The 20,535-nt window shown below is 39.1% G+C and overlaps 1 protein-coding gene across 1 annotated transcript in view; it reads left to right on the top strand.

Moving 5' to 3' along the window:
- ST8SIA6 (ST8 alpha-N-acetyl-neuraminide alpha-2,8-sialyltransferase 6) overlaps positions 1–20,535 on the top strand; it is a 139,321-nt gene that overhangs the window by 87,240 nt on the left and 31,546 nt on the right. The window contains exon 4 of the mRNA XM_052651309.1: positions 9,539–9,625. Coding sequence (XP_052507269.1) covers positions 9,539–9,625 — 87 coding nt within the window. The remainder of the gene's footprint in view (positions 1–9,538; positions 9,626–20,535) is intronic.

Genomic DNA, 20,535 nt, shown 5'->3' with positions numbered 1-20,535 from the left:
TGAGCTTTAAGCCAACCTTTTCACTCTCCACTTTCACTTTCATCAAGAGGCTTTTTAGCTCCTCTTCACTTTCTGCCATAACGGTGGTGTCATCTGCATATCTGAGGTTATTGATATTTCTCCCGGCAGTCTTGATTCCAGCTTGTGTTTCTTCCAGTCCAGCATTTCTCATGATGTACTCTGCATATAAGTTAAATAAGCAGGGTGTTTCAGTAGTAACATTAAATATGACTGGATTAAATCATATAATCAAAAGGCAGAGGTTGTCAGATTGGATTAAAAAGCATGCTCAAATTATATGCTACCTATAGAAGACACATTTTGGATTCAAATATACAAATAGATTGAAAGTAAAAGGATAGAGAAATATATCATGTGCAAACAGTAACCACAAAAAAGCTGGAATGAGTCTTCCCTGGAGGTCCAGTAGTTAAGACTTTGCCTTCCAAAGCCAGGGATAGAGGTTCAATCCCTTGTTGAGGCACTAAGATCTCACATGGTTCAGTGCCAAAAAATCAAAACATAAAACAAAAACAATATTGTAACAAATTCAATAAAGACTTTAAAAATGGTTCACATAAAAAATATTTTAAAAAATAAAACTGAAGTGGATATATTGATATTAGAAGAAATAAACCTTTAAAACAAAAGGTGTTAGTAGAAATAAAGCAGATTTTGTCATCATAAAAGGGTCAATCCAGGAAAAAGTTATAATTATAAACACATATGCATTTTATAACAGAGCACCAAAGTACACAAAGCAAAAACTGACAAATAAAGGAAGAAATAACAACAATAATTGGAGACTTAAATAATCTGTTTCAGTAGACAGAAGGTCAATAAGACAGAAGGTCAATAAGACAGAAGGTCAATAAGAAAATGGTAGAACTGCATAATAGTATAAACCAGCCAGACTTAACAGACATCTATAGAGTATAGTACCCACCAACAGAATATACATTCTTTTCAAATGCACACAAAACATTGTCCAGAATAAATCATATGCTAGATTATAGAGCAAACCTCCATAAATTTAAAGAATAAAAATAATACAATGACCACATTTTAATGAAATTTTAAATGAATATTTAGGGGGGAAAATTGGGAAACTCACAAATATATAGAAATTAAACAACATATTCCTAACTGTGCAGTGGATCCAAGAAGCAATAGAAAGGGAAATTGAAAATAAGTAGAGATGAATGAAAATAAATACACAGTATGTCAGAATTTATGGGATACAGGAGGTAATAGCTGAAGCATATAAGACTTCTTTCTGAGGTGACAAAAATGTTCCAGAGTTGACTATAGTGATGGTTGCACATATCTGTGAATACTCTAAAACCCACTGGCTTCTATGCTTTAAATAGGTGCATTGTATGGTATGTGAATTATACTTCAATGAACCTGTTAAAAACTTTAACGTGTCTAAAAATCATTTGAGGATTTTATTTTAATACAGAATCTGATTCCATTAAGTCTGAGACAGGGCCTGAGATTCTGCATTTCTGATATTCTTACTATTTTATGCCAGTAGTGCTAGTCTGAGGTCCACATTGTGAATACCAAATCCTCTACCATCAGATTTCCTGTGACCTTCCACCTTCATGAGTGGATTTCTGAGTGACTCATGTGTGATTTCCAGCAAATATGACCATCTTGATGTTTCTTGAACATACCCTGCCTGCTTCTACCTCTGACTTTTGCATTTGTCCTTCCCTTTGTCTAGACTGTTCTTCCCATTCCCATACCCCCATATGTACATTGTTTACTTAATCATTACTTTTCTCCAAATCTCTGTCCAACTCCTATCTCCCAGGGCAGTCTTCCCTGACCACCCCACTTATGTTGCAGTCCTATTTCACACACTTTCCCTCTTTTTCTGTTTTATCTTTCCTCACAGTACTAGGTACATGAGATACTTCAACATGCTATCAACTTATGTATTACTTGATATATAGTTTGGTAGGGCTGCCATAACAAATTACCATGGACTAGATGGCTTAAGTGCTTTCCCTGAAGATGGCACTAGTGGTAAAGAAGTTGCCTGCCAGTGCAGAAGACGTAAGAGACACAGGTTTGATCCCTGGGTCAGAAAGGTCCCCTGGAGGAGACCCAGTCCAGTATTCTTGCCTGTAGAACCCCATGGACAGAGGGGCCTGACAGGCTGCAGGTCCATAGGGTCACAAAGATTTGGTCGTGACTGAAGCAACTTTGCATGTATGCATGCAGATGGCTTAAAGAACTTCCCTGGTGGTTCAGTGGTAAAGAACCTGCCAGTGCAGGAGGAGACGCAGGTTTGATCCCTGGGTCAGGAAGATCCCCCGAAAAGGGAAACGACAACCTGCTCCAATATTCTTGCCTGGGAAATCCCATGGACAGAGGAGCCTGGTGAGCTACAGTACTTAGTGACTAAGCAACAACAGCAAGATGGCTTAAACAACAGAAATTTATTTTCTCATAGTTCTAGAGCCGTAAAGTCCAAGATGGCAGTGTCGGCAGGTTTGGTTTCTCTGAAGTCTCTCTCCTTGCCTTCTTGCTATATGTATCAAGCATAGATATATGGTCTTTTCTCTTTGGTTGGTATTTTCTTTGCATGTGCCACCATCCTGGTATCTCTCTGTATCTACAAATTTGATTTCTTTATAAGAACATAAGCAGATTGGACTAGGGCCACCCTAAGGGCTTTGTTTCAATTTAGGGCTTCCCTGATGGCTCAGATGGTAAAGAATCTGCCTGCAAAGAGTGAGACATGACTGAGTGGGACCCAGGGATCTGGGTCTCAGGAGACCCGGGGATCCTTAGTGGTCTCAGGAGACCAAGGGATCGCTAATGATCTCATTTCAATTTAACCCCCTATTTAAAGGCCTTATCTCCAAATACAGTCGTGTTCGGAGGTCCTGGGGGTTAGGGTTTCAACATATGAATTTGGGGAAATACAAGTCAGCCCATACATTAGATTTATTGTCCACATTCCCCTATTACAATATAAATTTCAAGAGAACATGAATTTTTTTAAAAAATTCATTTTGTTCACTATTTTAATTATCAGTCTCTAGAACAATACCTTACACATAAGAGATACTCAGTAAGTATTTATTGAGTAAATACATGAAGACAAAAGTAAGTGCTGTGGAGATATTCAGAGGATTTAGGGTGATGGAAAAGACACAGGAGGAAGAGATAACTTGGCTTATATGAGTCATAAGAATTTAAAAGGCAAAAGGTTAATAGCCACTCTGGTGTGGTTTAAAGATCTTGCCAGGTACACTATCCATGCCAGCTCATTGACTCTTTTAGCTCACTGACTAGATGCTCCTTTTCAAGAGATGGAGAAACACTAAATTAATTGATTCTTTCTGATTCCTGCGATATATAGGATCCTAGTTCTAAATGTTGATAGGGTAAGATTACGAAATTATGATTTTCAAACTCTGTACTCAGACTCTTACATGTCTGAAAATTTCTTTCTATGAACTTGCAAGGCGGGGGGGGGAGGGGGGGTCATCTTTTTTTCTTCTTCAGAAATCACATAGCAATAGTGCTGTGAGAGAAAATGTGGAAACGTTAAATAGCCGCTTCAGTATTTATTCATTTTTTCCGTCCTGATGATGTCTTTGCATGTTGCAGATGTTTGTGAAGAAGATCCTCACAATTATATTTTTTTGACAGTGAGGTACTGCTTGATTTTGGCATTATAATCAAATCAGTCCAATGAAGTAAACTGTTGCAAACTGTGCATGTGTGCGTAGGTACCTGCTTAGTGACTCAGTCATGTCTGACTCTTTGTGACCCCATGAGCTGTAGCTTGCCAGACCCCTCTGTCTGTGGAATTTTCCAGGCAAGAATACTGGAGTGGGTTGCCAGTTCCTACTCCAGGGAATCTTCCAGATCAAGGGATCAAACCCGTGTCTCCTGTGTCTTCTGTATCAGCAGGTAGATTCTTTACCACTGCACTACCTCAGAAGCCCAAATTGTTACCCCAAATAATTCTGATAAATATCACCATGAATAGCTTTCCATTTATCCCATAAATTTCTCTTAACCTTCCAGGTCTACTTTCTGTCTTTTTCATTCTTGCTCTGTGCTTCAGGAGGCTGACTTCCTTGTGGTACCTTAGTTGGATTCTCATAATTTTTAGCTTCTGATTAGGGCCACTTTCTAGAAGTCATTGATAGGAGAGTGAAAAACGAGGAGAGATAAAGTCAAGGGCACTTATTTCTCAGGATTCCTCTCTATGGCTCTAGTTTAGGTAAGACTTCATTCTTTGCCAAAGGCCATCTCTCCTGTCCTGCGGCCTCTTCTATACCTGTAGTTATAGCTCTTTCTGGGTGGTGTGTGAACTTAGAGCAGTCACAGCTTTCCTCCTCTATCTCTCTTGTCACCTAAGTATGCTTCACCAATCCATGTAGCCTTTTCTCTACCATGTCCCCAGCCCTTGTAAATAGACACCTCTTTCCTCTTGGTTGGCTAAAGTTAGTCACTGTTGGCAGTATTTCCTAACATGTGTCTTAAACATGTAATTACTATCAAAACCCCACAAGTTAATGGTTCAGAACAGAGAAAGTATTCTTTAAAATAAGTTTCTGACTTTTTCAACTGTGGCAGTTTGGAGATTTCACTGACACTGTGAAGAACTTCAGCATCTTCAGGAATTCATTCCTAAAACTGGTTTTTGAAAATTTAACTTGTGTGAGGGACACTAAACAATATGCAGAGAATAAAGGTTTGAGAGCTCTTTCTCCTATGCCAGTGATAATAACCACAGCATTATAATTAAAAGTTACTATCTCGCTGAGTTAAAAATGATGCAGATTGAATTCCCCCGCCTTCAGTGAATGAGCTGTTGGTAGGTCAGTACTGTGCATAGCTCAGTTCGCTCTGCTACATGCTTCTCTGTTTTTAGCTGTCACACATTCATCAGCCATTCCTTAAAAAGTATTTCCCTGTGGAAATGATTGACTGTGTTGACTGAAAATCTTATACCACCATATTGACTTGCAGAATTTATTTTTATGTAGGCCTGAGCTCTTCAGGGGTTTTGTAGAAACTAACTACAGAAGACGTTTGATCTACATAGAATACCATGTAGAAGCCTACTGACTTAATATTATTGGAGTGTCTTCATCCATTTCAATAGACAGAAAAATTGACTTTCACCATGAAGAGATGTTATTGGAAACTAAATTAGTATCTCAACTGCTTAAGTAGGATTGATAGGTAAATATCCTAAGATAAGGTCTGGGCACCTAATAAGTATCCAGTAAATATTTAATTGTCAAGTTAACTAACCACTGTTGTTGTTCAGTTGCCCAGTCATGTCCAGCTCTTTGCAACTGCATCGGCTGCAGCATACCAAGCCTCCCTGTCCCTCAACATCTCCCCAAGTTTGCCCAAGTTCATGTCCATTGCATCAGTGATCCCATCCAGCCATCTCGTCCTCTGACACCCTCTCCTTCTGCCCTTAATCTTTCCTTGTATCAGGGACTTTTCCAGTGAGTCAGTTCTTCACATCAGATGACCAAAATACTAATTAACTAACCAAAATATAATTAACCATAAATTATACCTTTTGAAAAGTTCTATTTATATCTTTAAAAAAATATTTATTGTATTTATCTGCCTGTGCTGTCTTGGTTGCGGCCCTCAGAATCTTTGATCTTCATTGCAGCAGTGTTGCACGACCCCATGGACTGTTGCCCTCCAGGCTCCTCTGTCCATGGAGTTTTCCAGGCAAGAACACTGGAGTGGGTTGTCATTCCCTTCTCCAGGGCATCTTCCTGACCCAGGGATCAAACCACATCTCCTGTGTTGCAGGTGGATTCTCTACCACTGAGCCACTGGGGAAGCCCATACCCCATTTACAATTAATATGGAACAGTGGCTTTTCTCCCTGTGCTGTACAGTAGGTCCTTCATACACTGTAGTTTGTACCTCTTAGTTCCCTACTCCTGTCTTGTCCTTCCCTCCTGGTAACTGCTAGTTTATTCTCTGTATCTGTGAATCTGTTTCTTTTTTGTTACATTCACTAGTTGTTTTTTTTTTTTTTTCTGATTTCACCTGTAAGTGATATCATACAATATTTGTCTTAGAAAATATTTAAAAATTTAATATTACATTTACTTAGTATCATTGTGTTATTTATAATCTACATCTCATTTAGAATGTTATTAATAATGACTTAAATAGATGTTATTTATTCTTTTGAAAATAACTTGCTGCATTATTTAGTATGATTTATTGTATGTCTTGGTACCAGAAAATACTTCTGATGGGATTAATTTTCAGTTTCATTATGAAAATAGATGAGATGCAGCATGATATATTAGAAAGAGAGCCAGACTGTGAATCAAAAGGTATGACTTTAATTCTTAGCTCATCTGCTTATAATACAACATTGAGTAAGCTGTTCATCTCAGAACTTTTAGTTTTGTCATCCATAATGGGGATGACATCATAGGTAGCTGCCTCTCACAGCTGTGGGGTAAAGGCTGTACCTTGCAACTGAAAACCAACTATAAATGTAAATTTGCAGAAAGTGTGATTTAGAGCTCAACAGGAAAGTTGCGTTTTTTTTTAAGATTTATTTATTTTATTTTTTGACTGTACTGCATCTTTGTTTCTGCATACAGACTTTCTCTATTTGCAGTGAGCAGGGGCTACTCTTTGTTGAGGTTTTTCAGATTCTCATTACAAAGGCCTCTCCTGTTGTGGGGCACGACTCTAGGGTGTGTGGGCTTCAGTAGTTGCAGCTCTCAGCTCTCAGTAGTTGAGCACAGACTCAAGAGTTGCGGTACGAGAGCTCAGTAGTTGCTGTTCCTGGGCTCTAGAGGGCTGGCTCAGTAGTTGTAATGCATGGGCTTAATTGCTCTGAGGCATGTGGGATCTTCCTGGACCAGGGATCAAACCAGTGTCCCTTGCACTGTAAGGTGGATTCCTAACCACACTGGAGCACCAAGGAAGCCCAACAGAAAACTATTACAGAGGCACATTTATTTCACAAATTAGCTCACACTTGTGACACTTATATGCTCTTTCCTTCTCTAGCCGTGTTCCCTTTTTATGAATCATGATAGTTCTGTGGTGATCTTAATTTTCAAAAAAAGCTGATTGGTGATTTATTTTTTTAGTAGGAAAGGGCAAGCATGTAGGGGGGAAAACTCCCTTCAACTCCCTTCAATTTCTTATTCTCTGGTCTTCCCCTTTATAATATCAGAGGATAATGCTTCCTTTCTAGACTGGACATAAAAAGAGATTCTTTGAACATAGCAACCCCAGGTAGCTCAAGTGTTGTCTTCTGATTGTAAAATGGCCAAGAGTATTTCTCCTTTAATAGAAGGTAGGTCTGCTGTAATGTATTCAACTTGATTTTAAATATTAGGGACTATAGAGACTTCCTTAGTGGTTCAGTGGTTAAGACCTCACCTTCCAGTTCAGAGGGTGCTGGTTTGATCTCTGGTCGGGGAGCTAAGAGTCCACATGCCTCTGGGCCAAAAAAAAACAAAAAACAAAAACCAAAAACATGAAATAGAAGGAATGTTGTAACAAACTCAATAAAGATTTTTTAAATGGTCCACATTAAAAAAAAAATCTTAAAAATACAAAATACAATTTAAAAAAAGAAGAAAAAACAAACCAAAAAAAACTCTTAAAAATAAATAAATATCAAGGACTTTAAAGTCAAAAGCCCTTCTAGGCAGCTAACTTACTGGTAAAATTAGATACATTATGATTAACATCTCTCAATATTAAGTTAAATTAGAGCCAGCTACAATTTATTGGAGGATATACCTCATGAAAATAAAACATTTTGAAGACTATATATTTTACAGTACACCTTTATTCTGATTGGAAATGAATGAGAATCTTAATGTTCTAGACTAAGCTTAGATATGAAATTTCCCTGCCCTGGTAGCTCAGTGTCTGCCTGCAATGCAGGAGATTTGGGTTTGATCCCTGGGTTAGGAAGATCCCCTGGAGAAGGGAATGGCAACCCACCCCAGTATTCTTGCCTGGGAAATCCCATGGACAGAGGAGCCTGGAGGGCTATAGCCCATGGAGTTACAAGAGTCGGACTTAGTGACTAAACAACAACAACTTTTAGATAACTGTCACCATGTGGAGGCGGGCAACTCCTCATTCTAGACAAAGCTATGAGGCTAAAGTATAGGTTTCTCAAGTTCCTTGGTGACAAGTCTTGGGGCCCAGGGGGGTAAGATAAAATGAAGCCTGTATGCAAGTAAAACGTTTTTTTTAAGAGATTGTTTAAAAAATGTGGAGCATTTTTTAAGTGTTTATTGAATTTTGTACACTATTGCTGCTGTTTTATGTTGTGGTTTTTTTGACTGCAAGGTATATGGGATCTTAGCTCCCTGACCAGGAGTTGAACTCACATACCCTGCATTGGAAGGCAAGGTCTTAAATACTGGACCACCGAGGGAGTCCCTAAAACTATTTTTAATCTCTTCTATAGTAGCTCTTTGCTTTCTTTTCCTTTAGTATTTAGCAAATTCTTTTAAGATTTTCAACCTTTCTTCAGCGGGAACCAAGAGAAAATATCTTTGATTAGTCTTGGTGACAACATGCACAAGAGAAATACCCGAAAGGCAGGTAAATTTCAAGGGCAAAGGAGTTACTTGGTTGATGACCTTCCCGACCTCTAATAAATATGCCTTTTAGAGGTAAAGTTTAGAGGGGATGCATTGTACTGTGTGGTGGTGGGGAAGATATCTTCCTGACAAGGTTCTTTACTGCCTTCCCCACCCGCTCACCAACATCTACTCCATCTCTTTATTGTAAAACCTTGATCATAGCTGGCAACTAAGGACTATGGTATTAACTGAAAGGAAATTTAAGGGTGTTTTTCTTCACTCAAAAGGATATATGCATTATAACTGATAACCCTTAAAGACTAGAGGCTATTTTATTATTAAAGGAGTTATTAATTAACGATGAAATTTCAGATGGAGGGAGGTCTACCAGGGACTGGGAACTGGCCATACTGTACAATTGTGCCTGTAGATTTTTTATGCCCAGTATACATCTCTTTTAACCTGTCCTAATCTGTTTTTTAAATGTTCTGTTCAAATTCAAAGGTAAAGATGATTATTTGGGGGAAATGTTTTCCATATATCCCAAGGGAAATCTATCAACTTAGAGTCTGAAAAAGATGATACAATTTATATTTGTGGTAAATGTCTAGAAACTATATGTATCTGTTAATGAAAACCTAAGGTGAAATAGCCATAAGATATGTGTGTGAATTGCTGTGCTGTCAGTTGGTTTGTAATACTAAACTTGACTTAGGATGCATGCAAATTATATGTTCCTTGATCAACATAATAATTATTTGTGAATTGCATGCTCCTAGATGTTTTGACATGAGTATGAGGTTTACTTGTTTCTATTATCACCTTATTTAAGAAAAGATTTAGAGGGCTAGAATGAGTAGATTATAAATGTCATTTGATGACTTATAAATTCATTTATCAGTAAGTGAGATCTTTATTTTCTAATTTCATTGACATTTGACTTTTAGGTATTCAGAAGATGACTATCTTCAGATTATCACAAATATCCAAAGCTGCCCATGGAAACGACAAGTAGAAGAATATGAGAATTTTAGGTAAAAAGTTTTTCTGTAAATAATATGAGTGAAAAAATGTTTTGTACATTTTCTCTGTGGAGAGAATAAGTGATGTGTTGGGGTTTTTTGTTGCTTGTTTTTTAATTTTACTTCTGGCAGTTTTGGGTCTTCATTGCTATGCATGGACTTTCTCTACAGTGAGTGGGAGCTACACTCTAGTTGTGATGCTTGGACTTCTCATTGCAGTGGCTTCTCTTTTTGTGGACCGTGGGCTGTAGGGTATGGGCTCAGTAGCTGCGGCTCCCAGGCTCTAGAGCGCAGGCTTAGTAGTTGTGGTGCACAGGCTTATTTGTGCTGCCACTTGTGGAATCTTCCTGGACCAGGGGTTGAACCTGTGTCCCCTGCTTTGGCAGGTGGATTTCTAACAACTGAACCACCAAGAAAGCCTCATAATGTGTTGTTAAAAAGAAAAGTAGAAGAAGCCAACTGACAATCAGGAACATTTCCTTCTAAGAGTCTCTCATGAGACACGAGGCCCTCTAACCCCATCTTATACATAGAAATTTGTATTTGTAATTATGTTGCTGATGTAATTACAAAAATCTCAAGTTCAAAGAGAAAGTTTTTGCTGTACTTTTTATTATTTTAGAGGATTTTGTTGCTTCTTTGTACTGTTTGTATTTTACATTTATTTATCTTGTAAGGAATTTCGGAAAACAGAGAAAAATCATCTATGGTCCCATCACTATAGAACAAAAGCCATGTTCCTTTCAGCATATTCCTTTCCAGTTTTTCTCATTAGTTTTTTAATCTCAGCAGCATTCAGAAATATGAGATGCTCCAGGTAATAACCAGGGAAGTACTGTCAATCTGACAGGACCAGGTTATCAGTGGATGATTACAGAGCTGTCTGTGCTGACATCACTTGGAGCCTACCCAGACAGAATAAATTATATCAAAACAATATCCTATGGTGGGGCTTGCCTGGGTACTTCTCTGGCACCCCTTCCTCCTCTTAAAGCTGCTCATAGGGTGAAGCCAAGCCAGGTATTGCTGTGTCTGCCTGGGCTACATTGCTCTGCTTTTCTTTGCTTCGCATCAGCACAGGTTTTGTCTTGTGCCAAGTTATGACAATTCAGAAATATGTTCTTATCTTTACTAGTTCCTGTTTTATTGGGTTGGCCAAAAAGTTCATTTGGGTTTTCCTGTGACATCTTATGGATAAACCAGAACAAACTTTTTTTTTTGCCAGCCAAATACTTTAAGTATCAAACTCTTAATAAAGAGACTTGGTTTCCCCCTGAGATTCTCTAAGAAGTATGTGCTGCTCACTTCTCTTTGGGGTGGGGAGGCAGCTCTCCTGCTTGTAGGGTCCTTCAGTCAGTATATACTGGAGTCATTAGATCAGCTACCTTTGATTCTGGTGCTAATTGAAGATGGCTTGTGGGTAACTCCCATTGGGTGAATGAGAAACTTCTTGATTGACTCAAAGCCAAAAAGGAACATCTTTCTTTCACTGAGTAGACACAGGGTTGTCATAACCTCCTGGAGGATTCCGTTGTCTGTCCTAACTAGCATTTCAGAGTGAGGGATTCCTGTTTAGCTATTTAATCTCCAGGACATTTGATGCTACATTGTTCACTATAGTCAGAAAGTGCCCCCTCAAAAGTCAAATTGAAAACCGAATGTCCAATGAGATGGTAGAGCTTTTGGGCGGTAGGAGATAATTGGGTTATGAGCGTGGAGCCCTCATAAATAGGCTTTATGACCTTATAAAACAGTCCATGAACTGCTGTTTAGTCCTTTCCATCATGTGCGGACACAGCAAGAAGATGGCTGCCTGAGAACCCTGAAGTGGATTCTCACCAGACTGAATTGGCCAACACTGTGATTTTGGACTCCCAACCTCCAGAGCTGTGAGAATAAATTGCTGTTGTTTACAAGCCACCTGGTCTATAGCATTCTGTTATAGCAGCTTAAATGAACTTGGACATAGTCCTATTGAAGACTAGATTTGAAAGATTCTTGTGGCAGGAATATCAGATAGAAACTCCACAGGCAATTGTAACCTGGTTGATCAGGGTCAGTGAGTAGCAGAAGAGTCTGGTTTTGAGAGATGTTTCTACAAGTGCAGAGTAGGCAAAAAAGGAGAGAAAGAGATTGAACTATTGAGGATCAATCCCAGATAATTAGCTGGAAGTACTAGATGAGTAGTGACATTGACAGTTAATATAGGGGTAAAGGAACTTCCACTTCTGGCTGTAAAGTTGATTTAGAGCAAACATCCTGAGAATAATAAAAGCAAAACAAAGCATACTAAACACCCTATTGAGGCAATGGGGAACTCCCAAGGCAGGGAGAATTTCCAGGACAAAGATCCAGAAGAGAGAAGCTGAAGGAGAAGAGACCTGCCTTTGAAGCTACTTTTCCTCACAAGGAACTTGCTGGTTGCAAAAGCAAAAGCATGGGGGAGAGGCAGAAACATTGAGCAGTGCTTCCAGCAAACCCTAGAGAAGACCAGTTTTCTTCACAACTGAAGCTTGGTTGAAGTTATTTCCATCCTCACTTGGACTTAGATCTGCCATTAACCTAGATGGCTGATAAAAACAAAATAATCCTGGGGCATAATTTAATCCACTGGTCTTCAGCCTTTTGGCACCAGGGACTGCTTTTTGTGGAAGACAATATTCCACAGACTAGGCTGGGGGGCTGGTTTCAGGATGATTCAAGTACATTACATTTATTGTGCACTTTATTTCTATTATTATTACATTGCAATATATAATGAAATAATTATACAGTTGTCACTTACCACTCACTTATCAGTGAGGAGTTGATGTGAGTCTGCAAGAAGCTGATTTATTAGGGTCTCTGTGCAGACGTCTCTGCTGATGATAACCTGCATTTGCAGCCGCTCCCCGGCACTAGCATCACTGAGTCAGCTCCACCTCAGATCACCAGGCATTAGATTCTCGTATGCAGTGGACAACCTAGATCTCTCCCATGGGCAGTTCCTAGTAGGGCTCGTCCCCCTAAGAGAATCTAATGCCACTGCTGATCTGACGTGAGGCAGAGCTCAGGCAGTAATGTGAGGGATGGGGAGCAGTTGTAAATACAGATGAGGCTTCATCTGCTCACCCACCGTTTACCTCCTCCTGTGTGGCCCGGTTCCTAACAGGCCATAGACCAGTCCAGGCCGTAGACCAGTCCCTGGGACTCCTGATTTAATTCATTGAGGGCCTGAGTTGGAACAAATAGATTGAGGAAGGACCAGTGTGCTCTCTCTTAAGGAGAAGACTCATCTTCTCCTTTGCCATTAGGCTTGAGACTCCTACTGGGACATATACCATTGGCTCCCTTAGTTCCTAGGCTTTGGGTGTGGACTGGAACTACACCACTGGTTTCCTGAACCTCCAGCTTGCAGGCAGCCTATCATGGGACTTCTCAGTCTCCATAATCATGTGAGCCAATCCCTCATAATAAACATTCTTTCTACATATCTATAGAAGAAAAATAATCCACTCTGGAAGAAGATAACCTCATTATGAGCCTTGAATGATCCCTGCCAGTTGTTACTCACAATGTCTAGCTCAATTAAAAAGAGATTTCTTGGGACTGCCTGTTGGTGCAGTGGTTAAGACTCTGCATTTCTACTTCAGGGGGCATAGTTTTGATCCTTGGCCAGAGAACTAAGACCCCGAATGCCTCGTGGGCCAGCTCAAAAGAAAGTTTCTTTTAATTAAAAAAAAAGAATTTTTAAATAGATTTTTCCTTCTTTTCTGTGTGTGTGTGTATGTGTGTGTGTGTGTGTGCGTGTGTGTGTGCATGCACACTAAAAATCAAGAATCTCTTCTAATCCAAAGCTGTATTAAAGAAACTGGTACAAATGATGATGATGATGGATAGATACTGTATAGCTAGATGGTATGCAGATAGACTGGCCATTTTCCCCTTAGAACTGTCTCAGTATAAAAAGTGCATCCATAACCATGATGGTTACCCAGTGGTCTATCTATCTTTCAGGGACAATGTAAGTAAACATCTGGGACTATAATACTAACTGTTTGTTGTCACTCAAGAGAATAGTCATGGTGACATTTATTTATTTATTTGAATATTTATTATATCAAAATGTTCTTTTTATGGGCATATTTGTAAACTAAATTACATAAACCCTCAACAGAAATCTGTGCCATTAAATTATAATAAACCATTCATTTTCCTCAATTTTTACTGATATAGCTTGCCAAATCTGGAGAGTTTCTGGCTTATTTATAAAGCTGGCATTATAGAAATGTCCCCTATTATTATAGTTGTCAAGTGGCTAAATACTTTTCTATTTTATTTATTTATAGCAATTTATACCAAATTGAAGAAAAGTGAAAAGTGGTAATATTCTTTTAGCAGGAATAACAAAAGTTACACTAAACTGTGAAAAATATGAGCAAGTGAATATATTCTAAATCCAGCTATAGCCTGATTGTTGAAACTCCCACGAGTTGACACCTAGGAGCTATTGAAGATTATGGGGTTTTTGTGGTCACAGGATCTCAAAATCAGAGAGCTTCTATAAGTGTTTCTAAAATGAATGTGCTACTTGCTAGTAGAGGGCATGTATTTTATTTATCAATAAATATTTGTTTTGGGTTTACTATGTCAAAGAACAGGCTTAAGCCTGATACAGTATCAGGCACAAAGTAGAACCTTAATAAATATGTATTAAATAAATGGATGCATGAAAACAAACAAGAAGATATAAGGTTTTCTTACTGACTTCAAGGAAATTGTAAACCGTTTGGAGAGACAAGAAATAAAAGTGAATGTGTGTGCTCAGGTGCTCAGCCATTGTCTGACTCTTTCTGACCCCATGGGCTATAGCCCATCAGGCTCCTCTGTCCATGGGATTTCCCAGGCAAGAATACTGGGGTAGATTGCAATTTCCTACTACAGGGCATCTTCCTGCTCTAGGGATTAAACCTGAGTCTCCTGCATTGCAGGCAGATTCTTTGCCAGCGTAACATCTGAGAAACCCCAACAGTGTGACTATTTATGATTTAATGTAAAAATGCGTGATGTATAGCTAGTGCTAGCATTAGCCATTCAGTCTTATCTGACTCTTTGTGACCCCATGGACTGTAGCCCATCAGGTTTTTCTGTCTATGGAATTTTCCAGGCAAGAATACTGGAGTGGATAGGTATTCCCTTCTTCAGGGGTTTTTCCCAACCCAAGAATAGAACCCGGGTCTCTTTCATTGCAGGCAGATTTTTTACCATCTGAGGTACATGGGAAGCCTAAGTGATATGATACATACAGATACTACAGTAGTAAAGGAAAAAAATACTCAAAAAAAAAAAAAGAAAATCTCAGCCCTCTTTTTTCTTCCTTGGTATATAATTTCATTTGCAAATAACTGTACAAAATTAAGAATGTCAAGGTCTTCCCTGGTGGCTCAGATGGTAAAGAGTGTGCCTGCAATGCCGGAGACCTAGGTTCGATCCCTGGGTTGGAAAGATCCCCTGGAGAAGGAAATGGCAACCCACTCCAGTATTCTTGCCTCGAGAATCCCATGGACAGAAGAGCCTGGCGGGCTATAGTCCGCGGGCTCACAAAGAGTCAGACATGACTGAACGATTAACACTTTCACTTTCAAGAATGTCAAGCTGTCTGCCTTCTGCTTTTAAAATTATTAATTTTCATATTACAATTATTTCCCCTAAGCATAAGTTGGTACATGTATGATTTGCATAAAATTTAACCTGGATTTCAGTTTAAGAAATTATAGATGGTTTCCAATTTACAATGGTTCGACATAACAATTTTTTGATTTTATGATGGTGCACATTCAATATGCATCCATTAAAGACAACTTCACATTTTGAATTTTGGTCTTTCCCGTGGTATCTGAGGACAGAGGGAACCAAACCTTCCCACTGCACGGAGAAGGTATCTTGAGATTGAAGATTGAGGCAGGTAGCTCCATATAATCAGTGGATCCATTTATTATTATGTGGTAACTTACTTCAGAGTAGAATCAGGTGGATGGTGACCCAGAGCTGTACTTCACATCTCGAGGGGCCATTGTGACAATTGTATAGTTAACTTAGGGTGTGGGGGAATGTGCTTGCAGGCAGTGGGTGCGTTCCTAAGTCAAGATTTATGATGGAGAGCTAGTCTCATGCTGCTGCTAAGTCGCTTCAGTCGTGTCCAACTCTGTGCAACCCCATAGATGGCAGCCTACCAGGCTCCCCCATCCCTGAGATTCTCCAGGCAAGAACACTGGAGTGGGTTGCCATTTCCTTCTCTAATGCATGAAAGTGAAAAGTGAAAGTGAAGTCACTGAGTCATGTCCAACTCTCAGCGACCTCACGGACTGCAGCCTACCAGGCCCCTCCGTCCCTGGTATTTTCCAGGCAAGAGTACTGGGAACCAGGAATATATCAGCAAAGGTCTTAATCAAGAGATGCAGATTCGATCGCTGGGTCGGAAGATCACCCAGAGTAGGAAATTGCAATCCATTCTAGTATTCTTCCCTGGTAGCTCAGCTGGTAAATAATCTGCCTGCAATGCAGGAGATCCCAGTTCAATTCCTGGGTCTGGAAGATCTGCTGGAGTCCCTAGGGATAGGCTGCCCACTCCAGTATTCTTGGGCTTCCCTGGTGGCTCAGCTGGTGCAGAATCCCCCTGCAATGTGGAAGACCTAGGTTCGATCCCTGGGTTGGAAAATCCCTTGGAGAAGGGAACCGCTACCCACTCCAGTATTCTGGCCTGGAAATTCCATGGACTATATAGTCCATGGGGTTGCAAACAGTCGGACATGACTGAGTGATTTTAACTTTCACTAGTTTTCTTGCCTGGAAAATTCCATGGATGGAGGAACCTGGCAGGCAACAATCCATGAGGCCACAAAGGGTTGGACATGACTGAGTGACTGAGCACAGCATCCTTTTAATGATTAACTTGTAGCAAAAGCAATAGAATACAAATATTAAAGTAAAAGAAACAGATGCAATATGGAGTCAGATGTGTTCCTCCCTGTGACAGTAACATTGAAATACTTAAACATGTTTAGAAATACTCCCTACTCCTTGTTCTCTACTTCCTCTACTTCACCCCTGAAAACTATTTTGTGAAGCTCTGGGAAGCAGGTTTTATCCTAGCAGAAGATTTTTGAGCTTCAATAATCAGTCTTAGATTCCCTAGGTAACTTGCACGATAATTACTGCGTTAGCTTTCAGGAATCGTTTTCTAACTTAAAAGAACTGTGTTCATTTGTGTAATCAATTACAAAAAGCTAACAGTTACACAAGCAACAGTGCTTAATTTTCATTTTACTTTTGCTTTTTTCCCCCCAGAAATCATCATATGATTATTTTGGTTTTGGTTTCTTTTGGATCCTCTAATACCATTTAATTTCTTTAGACATCGCTGTTTCATAGACATGAGCTTGAATCCAAAAAATGACTGAATATTATCAATCACATATTTACTGAAAACTTAGTGGCAGAAAATGGTGCTATTAGAAAAATGCATGTGTTCAAGATTCACGCAAATGAGATGCCTTTCAAATTACTTGTAAAACAGGTATTTTGTGCTTGATTACTTTGTTATAGATAACTATTACATGGTAGCAATTTTATTAAATTATCCCCTCAGGTTTGGTTAGATTAAAATTTTGTGAAAATAACTTTGTCTTTCTCTGTGTTGACTATATAAGAAAAGATTTCATTGCTGTCTCAGATTCATTGATATCTCTAAAATAACAGCCAGGGTGTTGCTTTCGTTTTTATTTGGACTCCATTGAAAAAGTACAGTGTTAAACCAAAGAAATGTATAAACTACATATCACATATGCTAATTTTTGTGTATTTTTGGCTGCACTGTGTGGGTTGTGGGATCTTAGTTCCCCAACCAGGAATTAACTCAGGCCAGTGGCAGTGAAAGTGCTGAGTCCCAACCACTAAACCATCAGGGAATCCCTTCATATGTGTTAATTTTTTTACTACATGATGCTAACATATTTGAAATGGTGCCATTTCATGATTTATCTCTGTGAAAGGGCATAAATACTGCAAATAAATAGATGGGTAAGTTAATATTTTTCAAATCATAAAACTGAGCAACCAAACTTACTTGAGCCAACAAAGTTTTCAACTATTTTCTGAAATATGACACCAAAAGCAATAATTGTGGTTTGATTTTGGTTAGTATTTGGTGAATTTATGCTTTTTTCCCCCCAGTTAACAGTTAACATTATTATGTCCCAGGCATTTTGTTTTGTAGCATTGATATCTTAGAGAGAAGCAAAAGTAGTCTCTATCAGAGACTTCTTTTGATTATACAAAACCATGTTCACTTTTTCTGAACCTCTGTTCTCTTCCTCCTCATAACCTTTAAATACTTGCTGCTTATGATTCACACAGGGTGACTCTGATGATGGCTCAGAGCAATACATATTTTTACAAAATTTAAGATGTTTGCACTTTATGATAGATGTTTTGGGTCAGTTGTCAGATTGAAAAAGCTTCTTTCCCTCATTTCCTCTGCCTTGAGACCATTTTTCAGTGTTAATATCCTGTCATATCATTTTCTATTTGTCATGCCATGCAGTCTGCCTGTGCATTTCAGGAAGCAACAAAACCACACCATGTCATCACACCTGCCGTATTTAATAACAGAAACTGGCTCTTGCACATTTAGGGACTAGTCCCTCCCAGTCTTCAGAATATAGACTTTGCCATAGAAATGTATCAAACCACATGGGATTCATTCATCTTCTAGATTTTATTTAAAAAATGTATTTCCCAAGTTGTACTTGGTATTGACCATATTGCTTTATGCTCCTAGATCAGAGAGCAATATGGTCAATACCATATTGCATAAAGCAATATGGTCAATACTGTTGGGCGAGTGTGTAATTTCCTCAGTTCTGTCTCATCACAACAAAAATTTGAAGCAAAGGACGGACCAGTGTTTCAACTCGGTGCAGTTTCCTTGGACAGACCAGTGTGACAGCTCCGTGTTATATCTCAGTTTTATTTAGAAAGCAAAGACAAGACATACTTGAGGCCTGAGGGCAGGCCGACCGTGCGAAGACGCGAAGAGAAGAGAAGCACCGGCCCAATTTTGTCTCTTTTAATATGTTTTTTTTTCTCCTCACCTGAGCCTGCCCTATGTAAATTGGGCTCGCTAGGAGGGCTGTTTGTTTTACCTGAGGTTTTCACTCTGTTCTCCAACCTTGCTTTATTCTATTTTCGCAGGCTTTTCCCTTCTTTGTCTTTTAGCCACCGCCATTTTGGACTCCTTTCTCCTATTCTAACTACCTAACAATACCAAGTACAACTTGAGAAATACATTTTTGAAATAAAGTCTAGAAGATGAATGGATCCCATGTGGTTTGGTGCATTTCTGTAGCAAAGTCTATATTCTGAAGACTCTGCTCCTTAGAACATTTCTTCATTGGGACATTACATTGTTTGTTTGACTGCTTTGGGTCTTAGTTGCAGCATGTGGCATCTTTTTGCTGCAGTGAGTAAGCTTCTCTCTAGTTGAGGTGTGCAGACCTAGTTGCCCTGTGGCATGTGAGATTTTAGTTCCTCGACCAGGGATTGAACCTGTGTGCCCCGCGTTGGCATGCAGGTTCTTAACTACAGACCACCAGGGGAGTCTCCATTACATTGTTTAAACACTGATGCAATGTCTCTGTATATATGTAGATCTTTCTCCAGTGTTTCAGCATTATCTCCTTCACTTCTGAGTTAACATTTCAATGGAGTTCCTGTCATGTGCTTTGGCAGTCAGTCTTTCACATTTTATTTACCCTGGTTTTCTTATATTCTACTCAAGTAGATGAGCTGGTCTTTCATATAAGTCAAAATATCAGTGTACACATACAAGGGAAAACGTCATCTGAGATGCAGGCAAAATTCAGTCTTTATTCATTCTCTTCCTCAGCCTGAAACCTGTGTTATTCCCGTTATAAACAGAGAATCACATACCCTCTTAGGTTTTCCTCTGCCTGCAAGTTATAAAGCAGAACTTTGAGTGGGTTGAGGTAAAGCTAAAATTGTGAAGTATGTAAAACGTTCATTTATTGTATATTTCATATATGTATATTTCAAAAAGTATTTAACATCTAAGTCTGGGGCAAGTGCCTGGACTTCTCTCCATCCCCCTTTTGGATCTTCTGTAAATTATCCCAGTTCCTTCCTCATTTCTCTCTTGCTTCTGTAGCATGGGATGTCAGGTTTCCATGTTCCCAAATGTTTTCTCCCATATTATTCCTCAAAACTCCACTTTTTCTGTGCTAGATCATCCCCGCTAGGAGATGTACCAATCATGTTATGATGTGAATGGTGAATGGGGTGGCTTTTCTGAACACCATACCTCCCATTCTGTGTCTAACAGGATTCATTAAGGAGAGTCACCAATATCTGATTTACTAATTCTAAATGTCTAGGCCATTGCACCTTCCTGTCAGAGACAGCCAGAAATTTGAAGGTAAAACTGTGTGATTAGTATCAAGAATTAACCTGAGTCAGGGATGGCCATCAAATTTCCCATCCTAACTTTCAGTGTGATCCCTACCTGATAATCCCACAAACTAACATCAGATCCCCTCCTGGTTGCTGGAATTTCTCTCCATATCTTGGGAGGCTAGTTCAAGCTCACAGGTGGTTCTGTCTTAATTTAGAAAGAGGCATATTGCTAAAAAGAGATAGTGTTTATTTGAAGCCCTTAATTCTTCTGATCTCTTGGACTAATATGGAATGTTTTCATGCCTTTTGAAGCTCTGCAAATCACTGGAATTCTTAGACCATTGTATTCTTAATTCCAATCTATTTTTTAAGTGTGAAACATGCATTCATTATGAGCCAGTTGATTCTAAAATCATTGTATTTTGACATGCTATCTTTGTTTTAAAACTTGATTTAATTTATTTGTTTGGCTT

The sequence above is a fragment of the Budorcas taxicolor genome, chromosome 13 (assembly GCF_023091745.1).
Source record: "Budorcas taxicolor isolate Tak-1 chromosome 13, Takin1.1, whole genome shotgun sequence".
Classification (NCBI taxonomy): Eukaryota; Metazoa; Chordata; class Mammalia; order Artiodactyla; family Bovidae; genus Budorcas; species Budorcas taxicolor.
The sequence above is the reverse complement of the archived record's forward strand: the minus strand, read 5'-3'. Positions and strand labels throughout refer to the sequence as shown.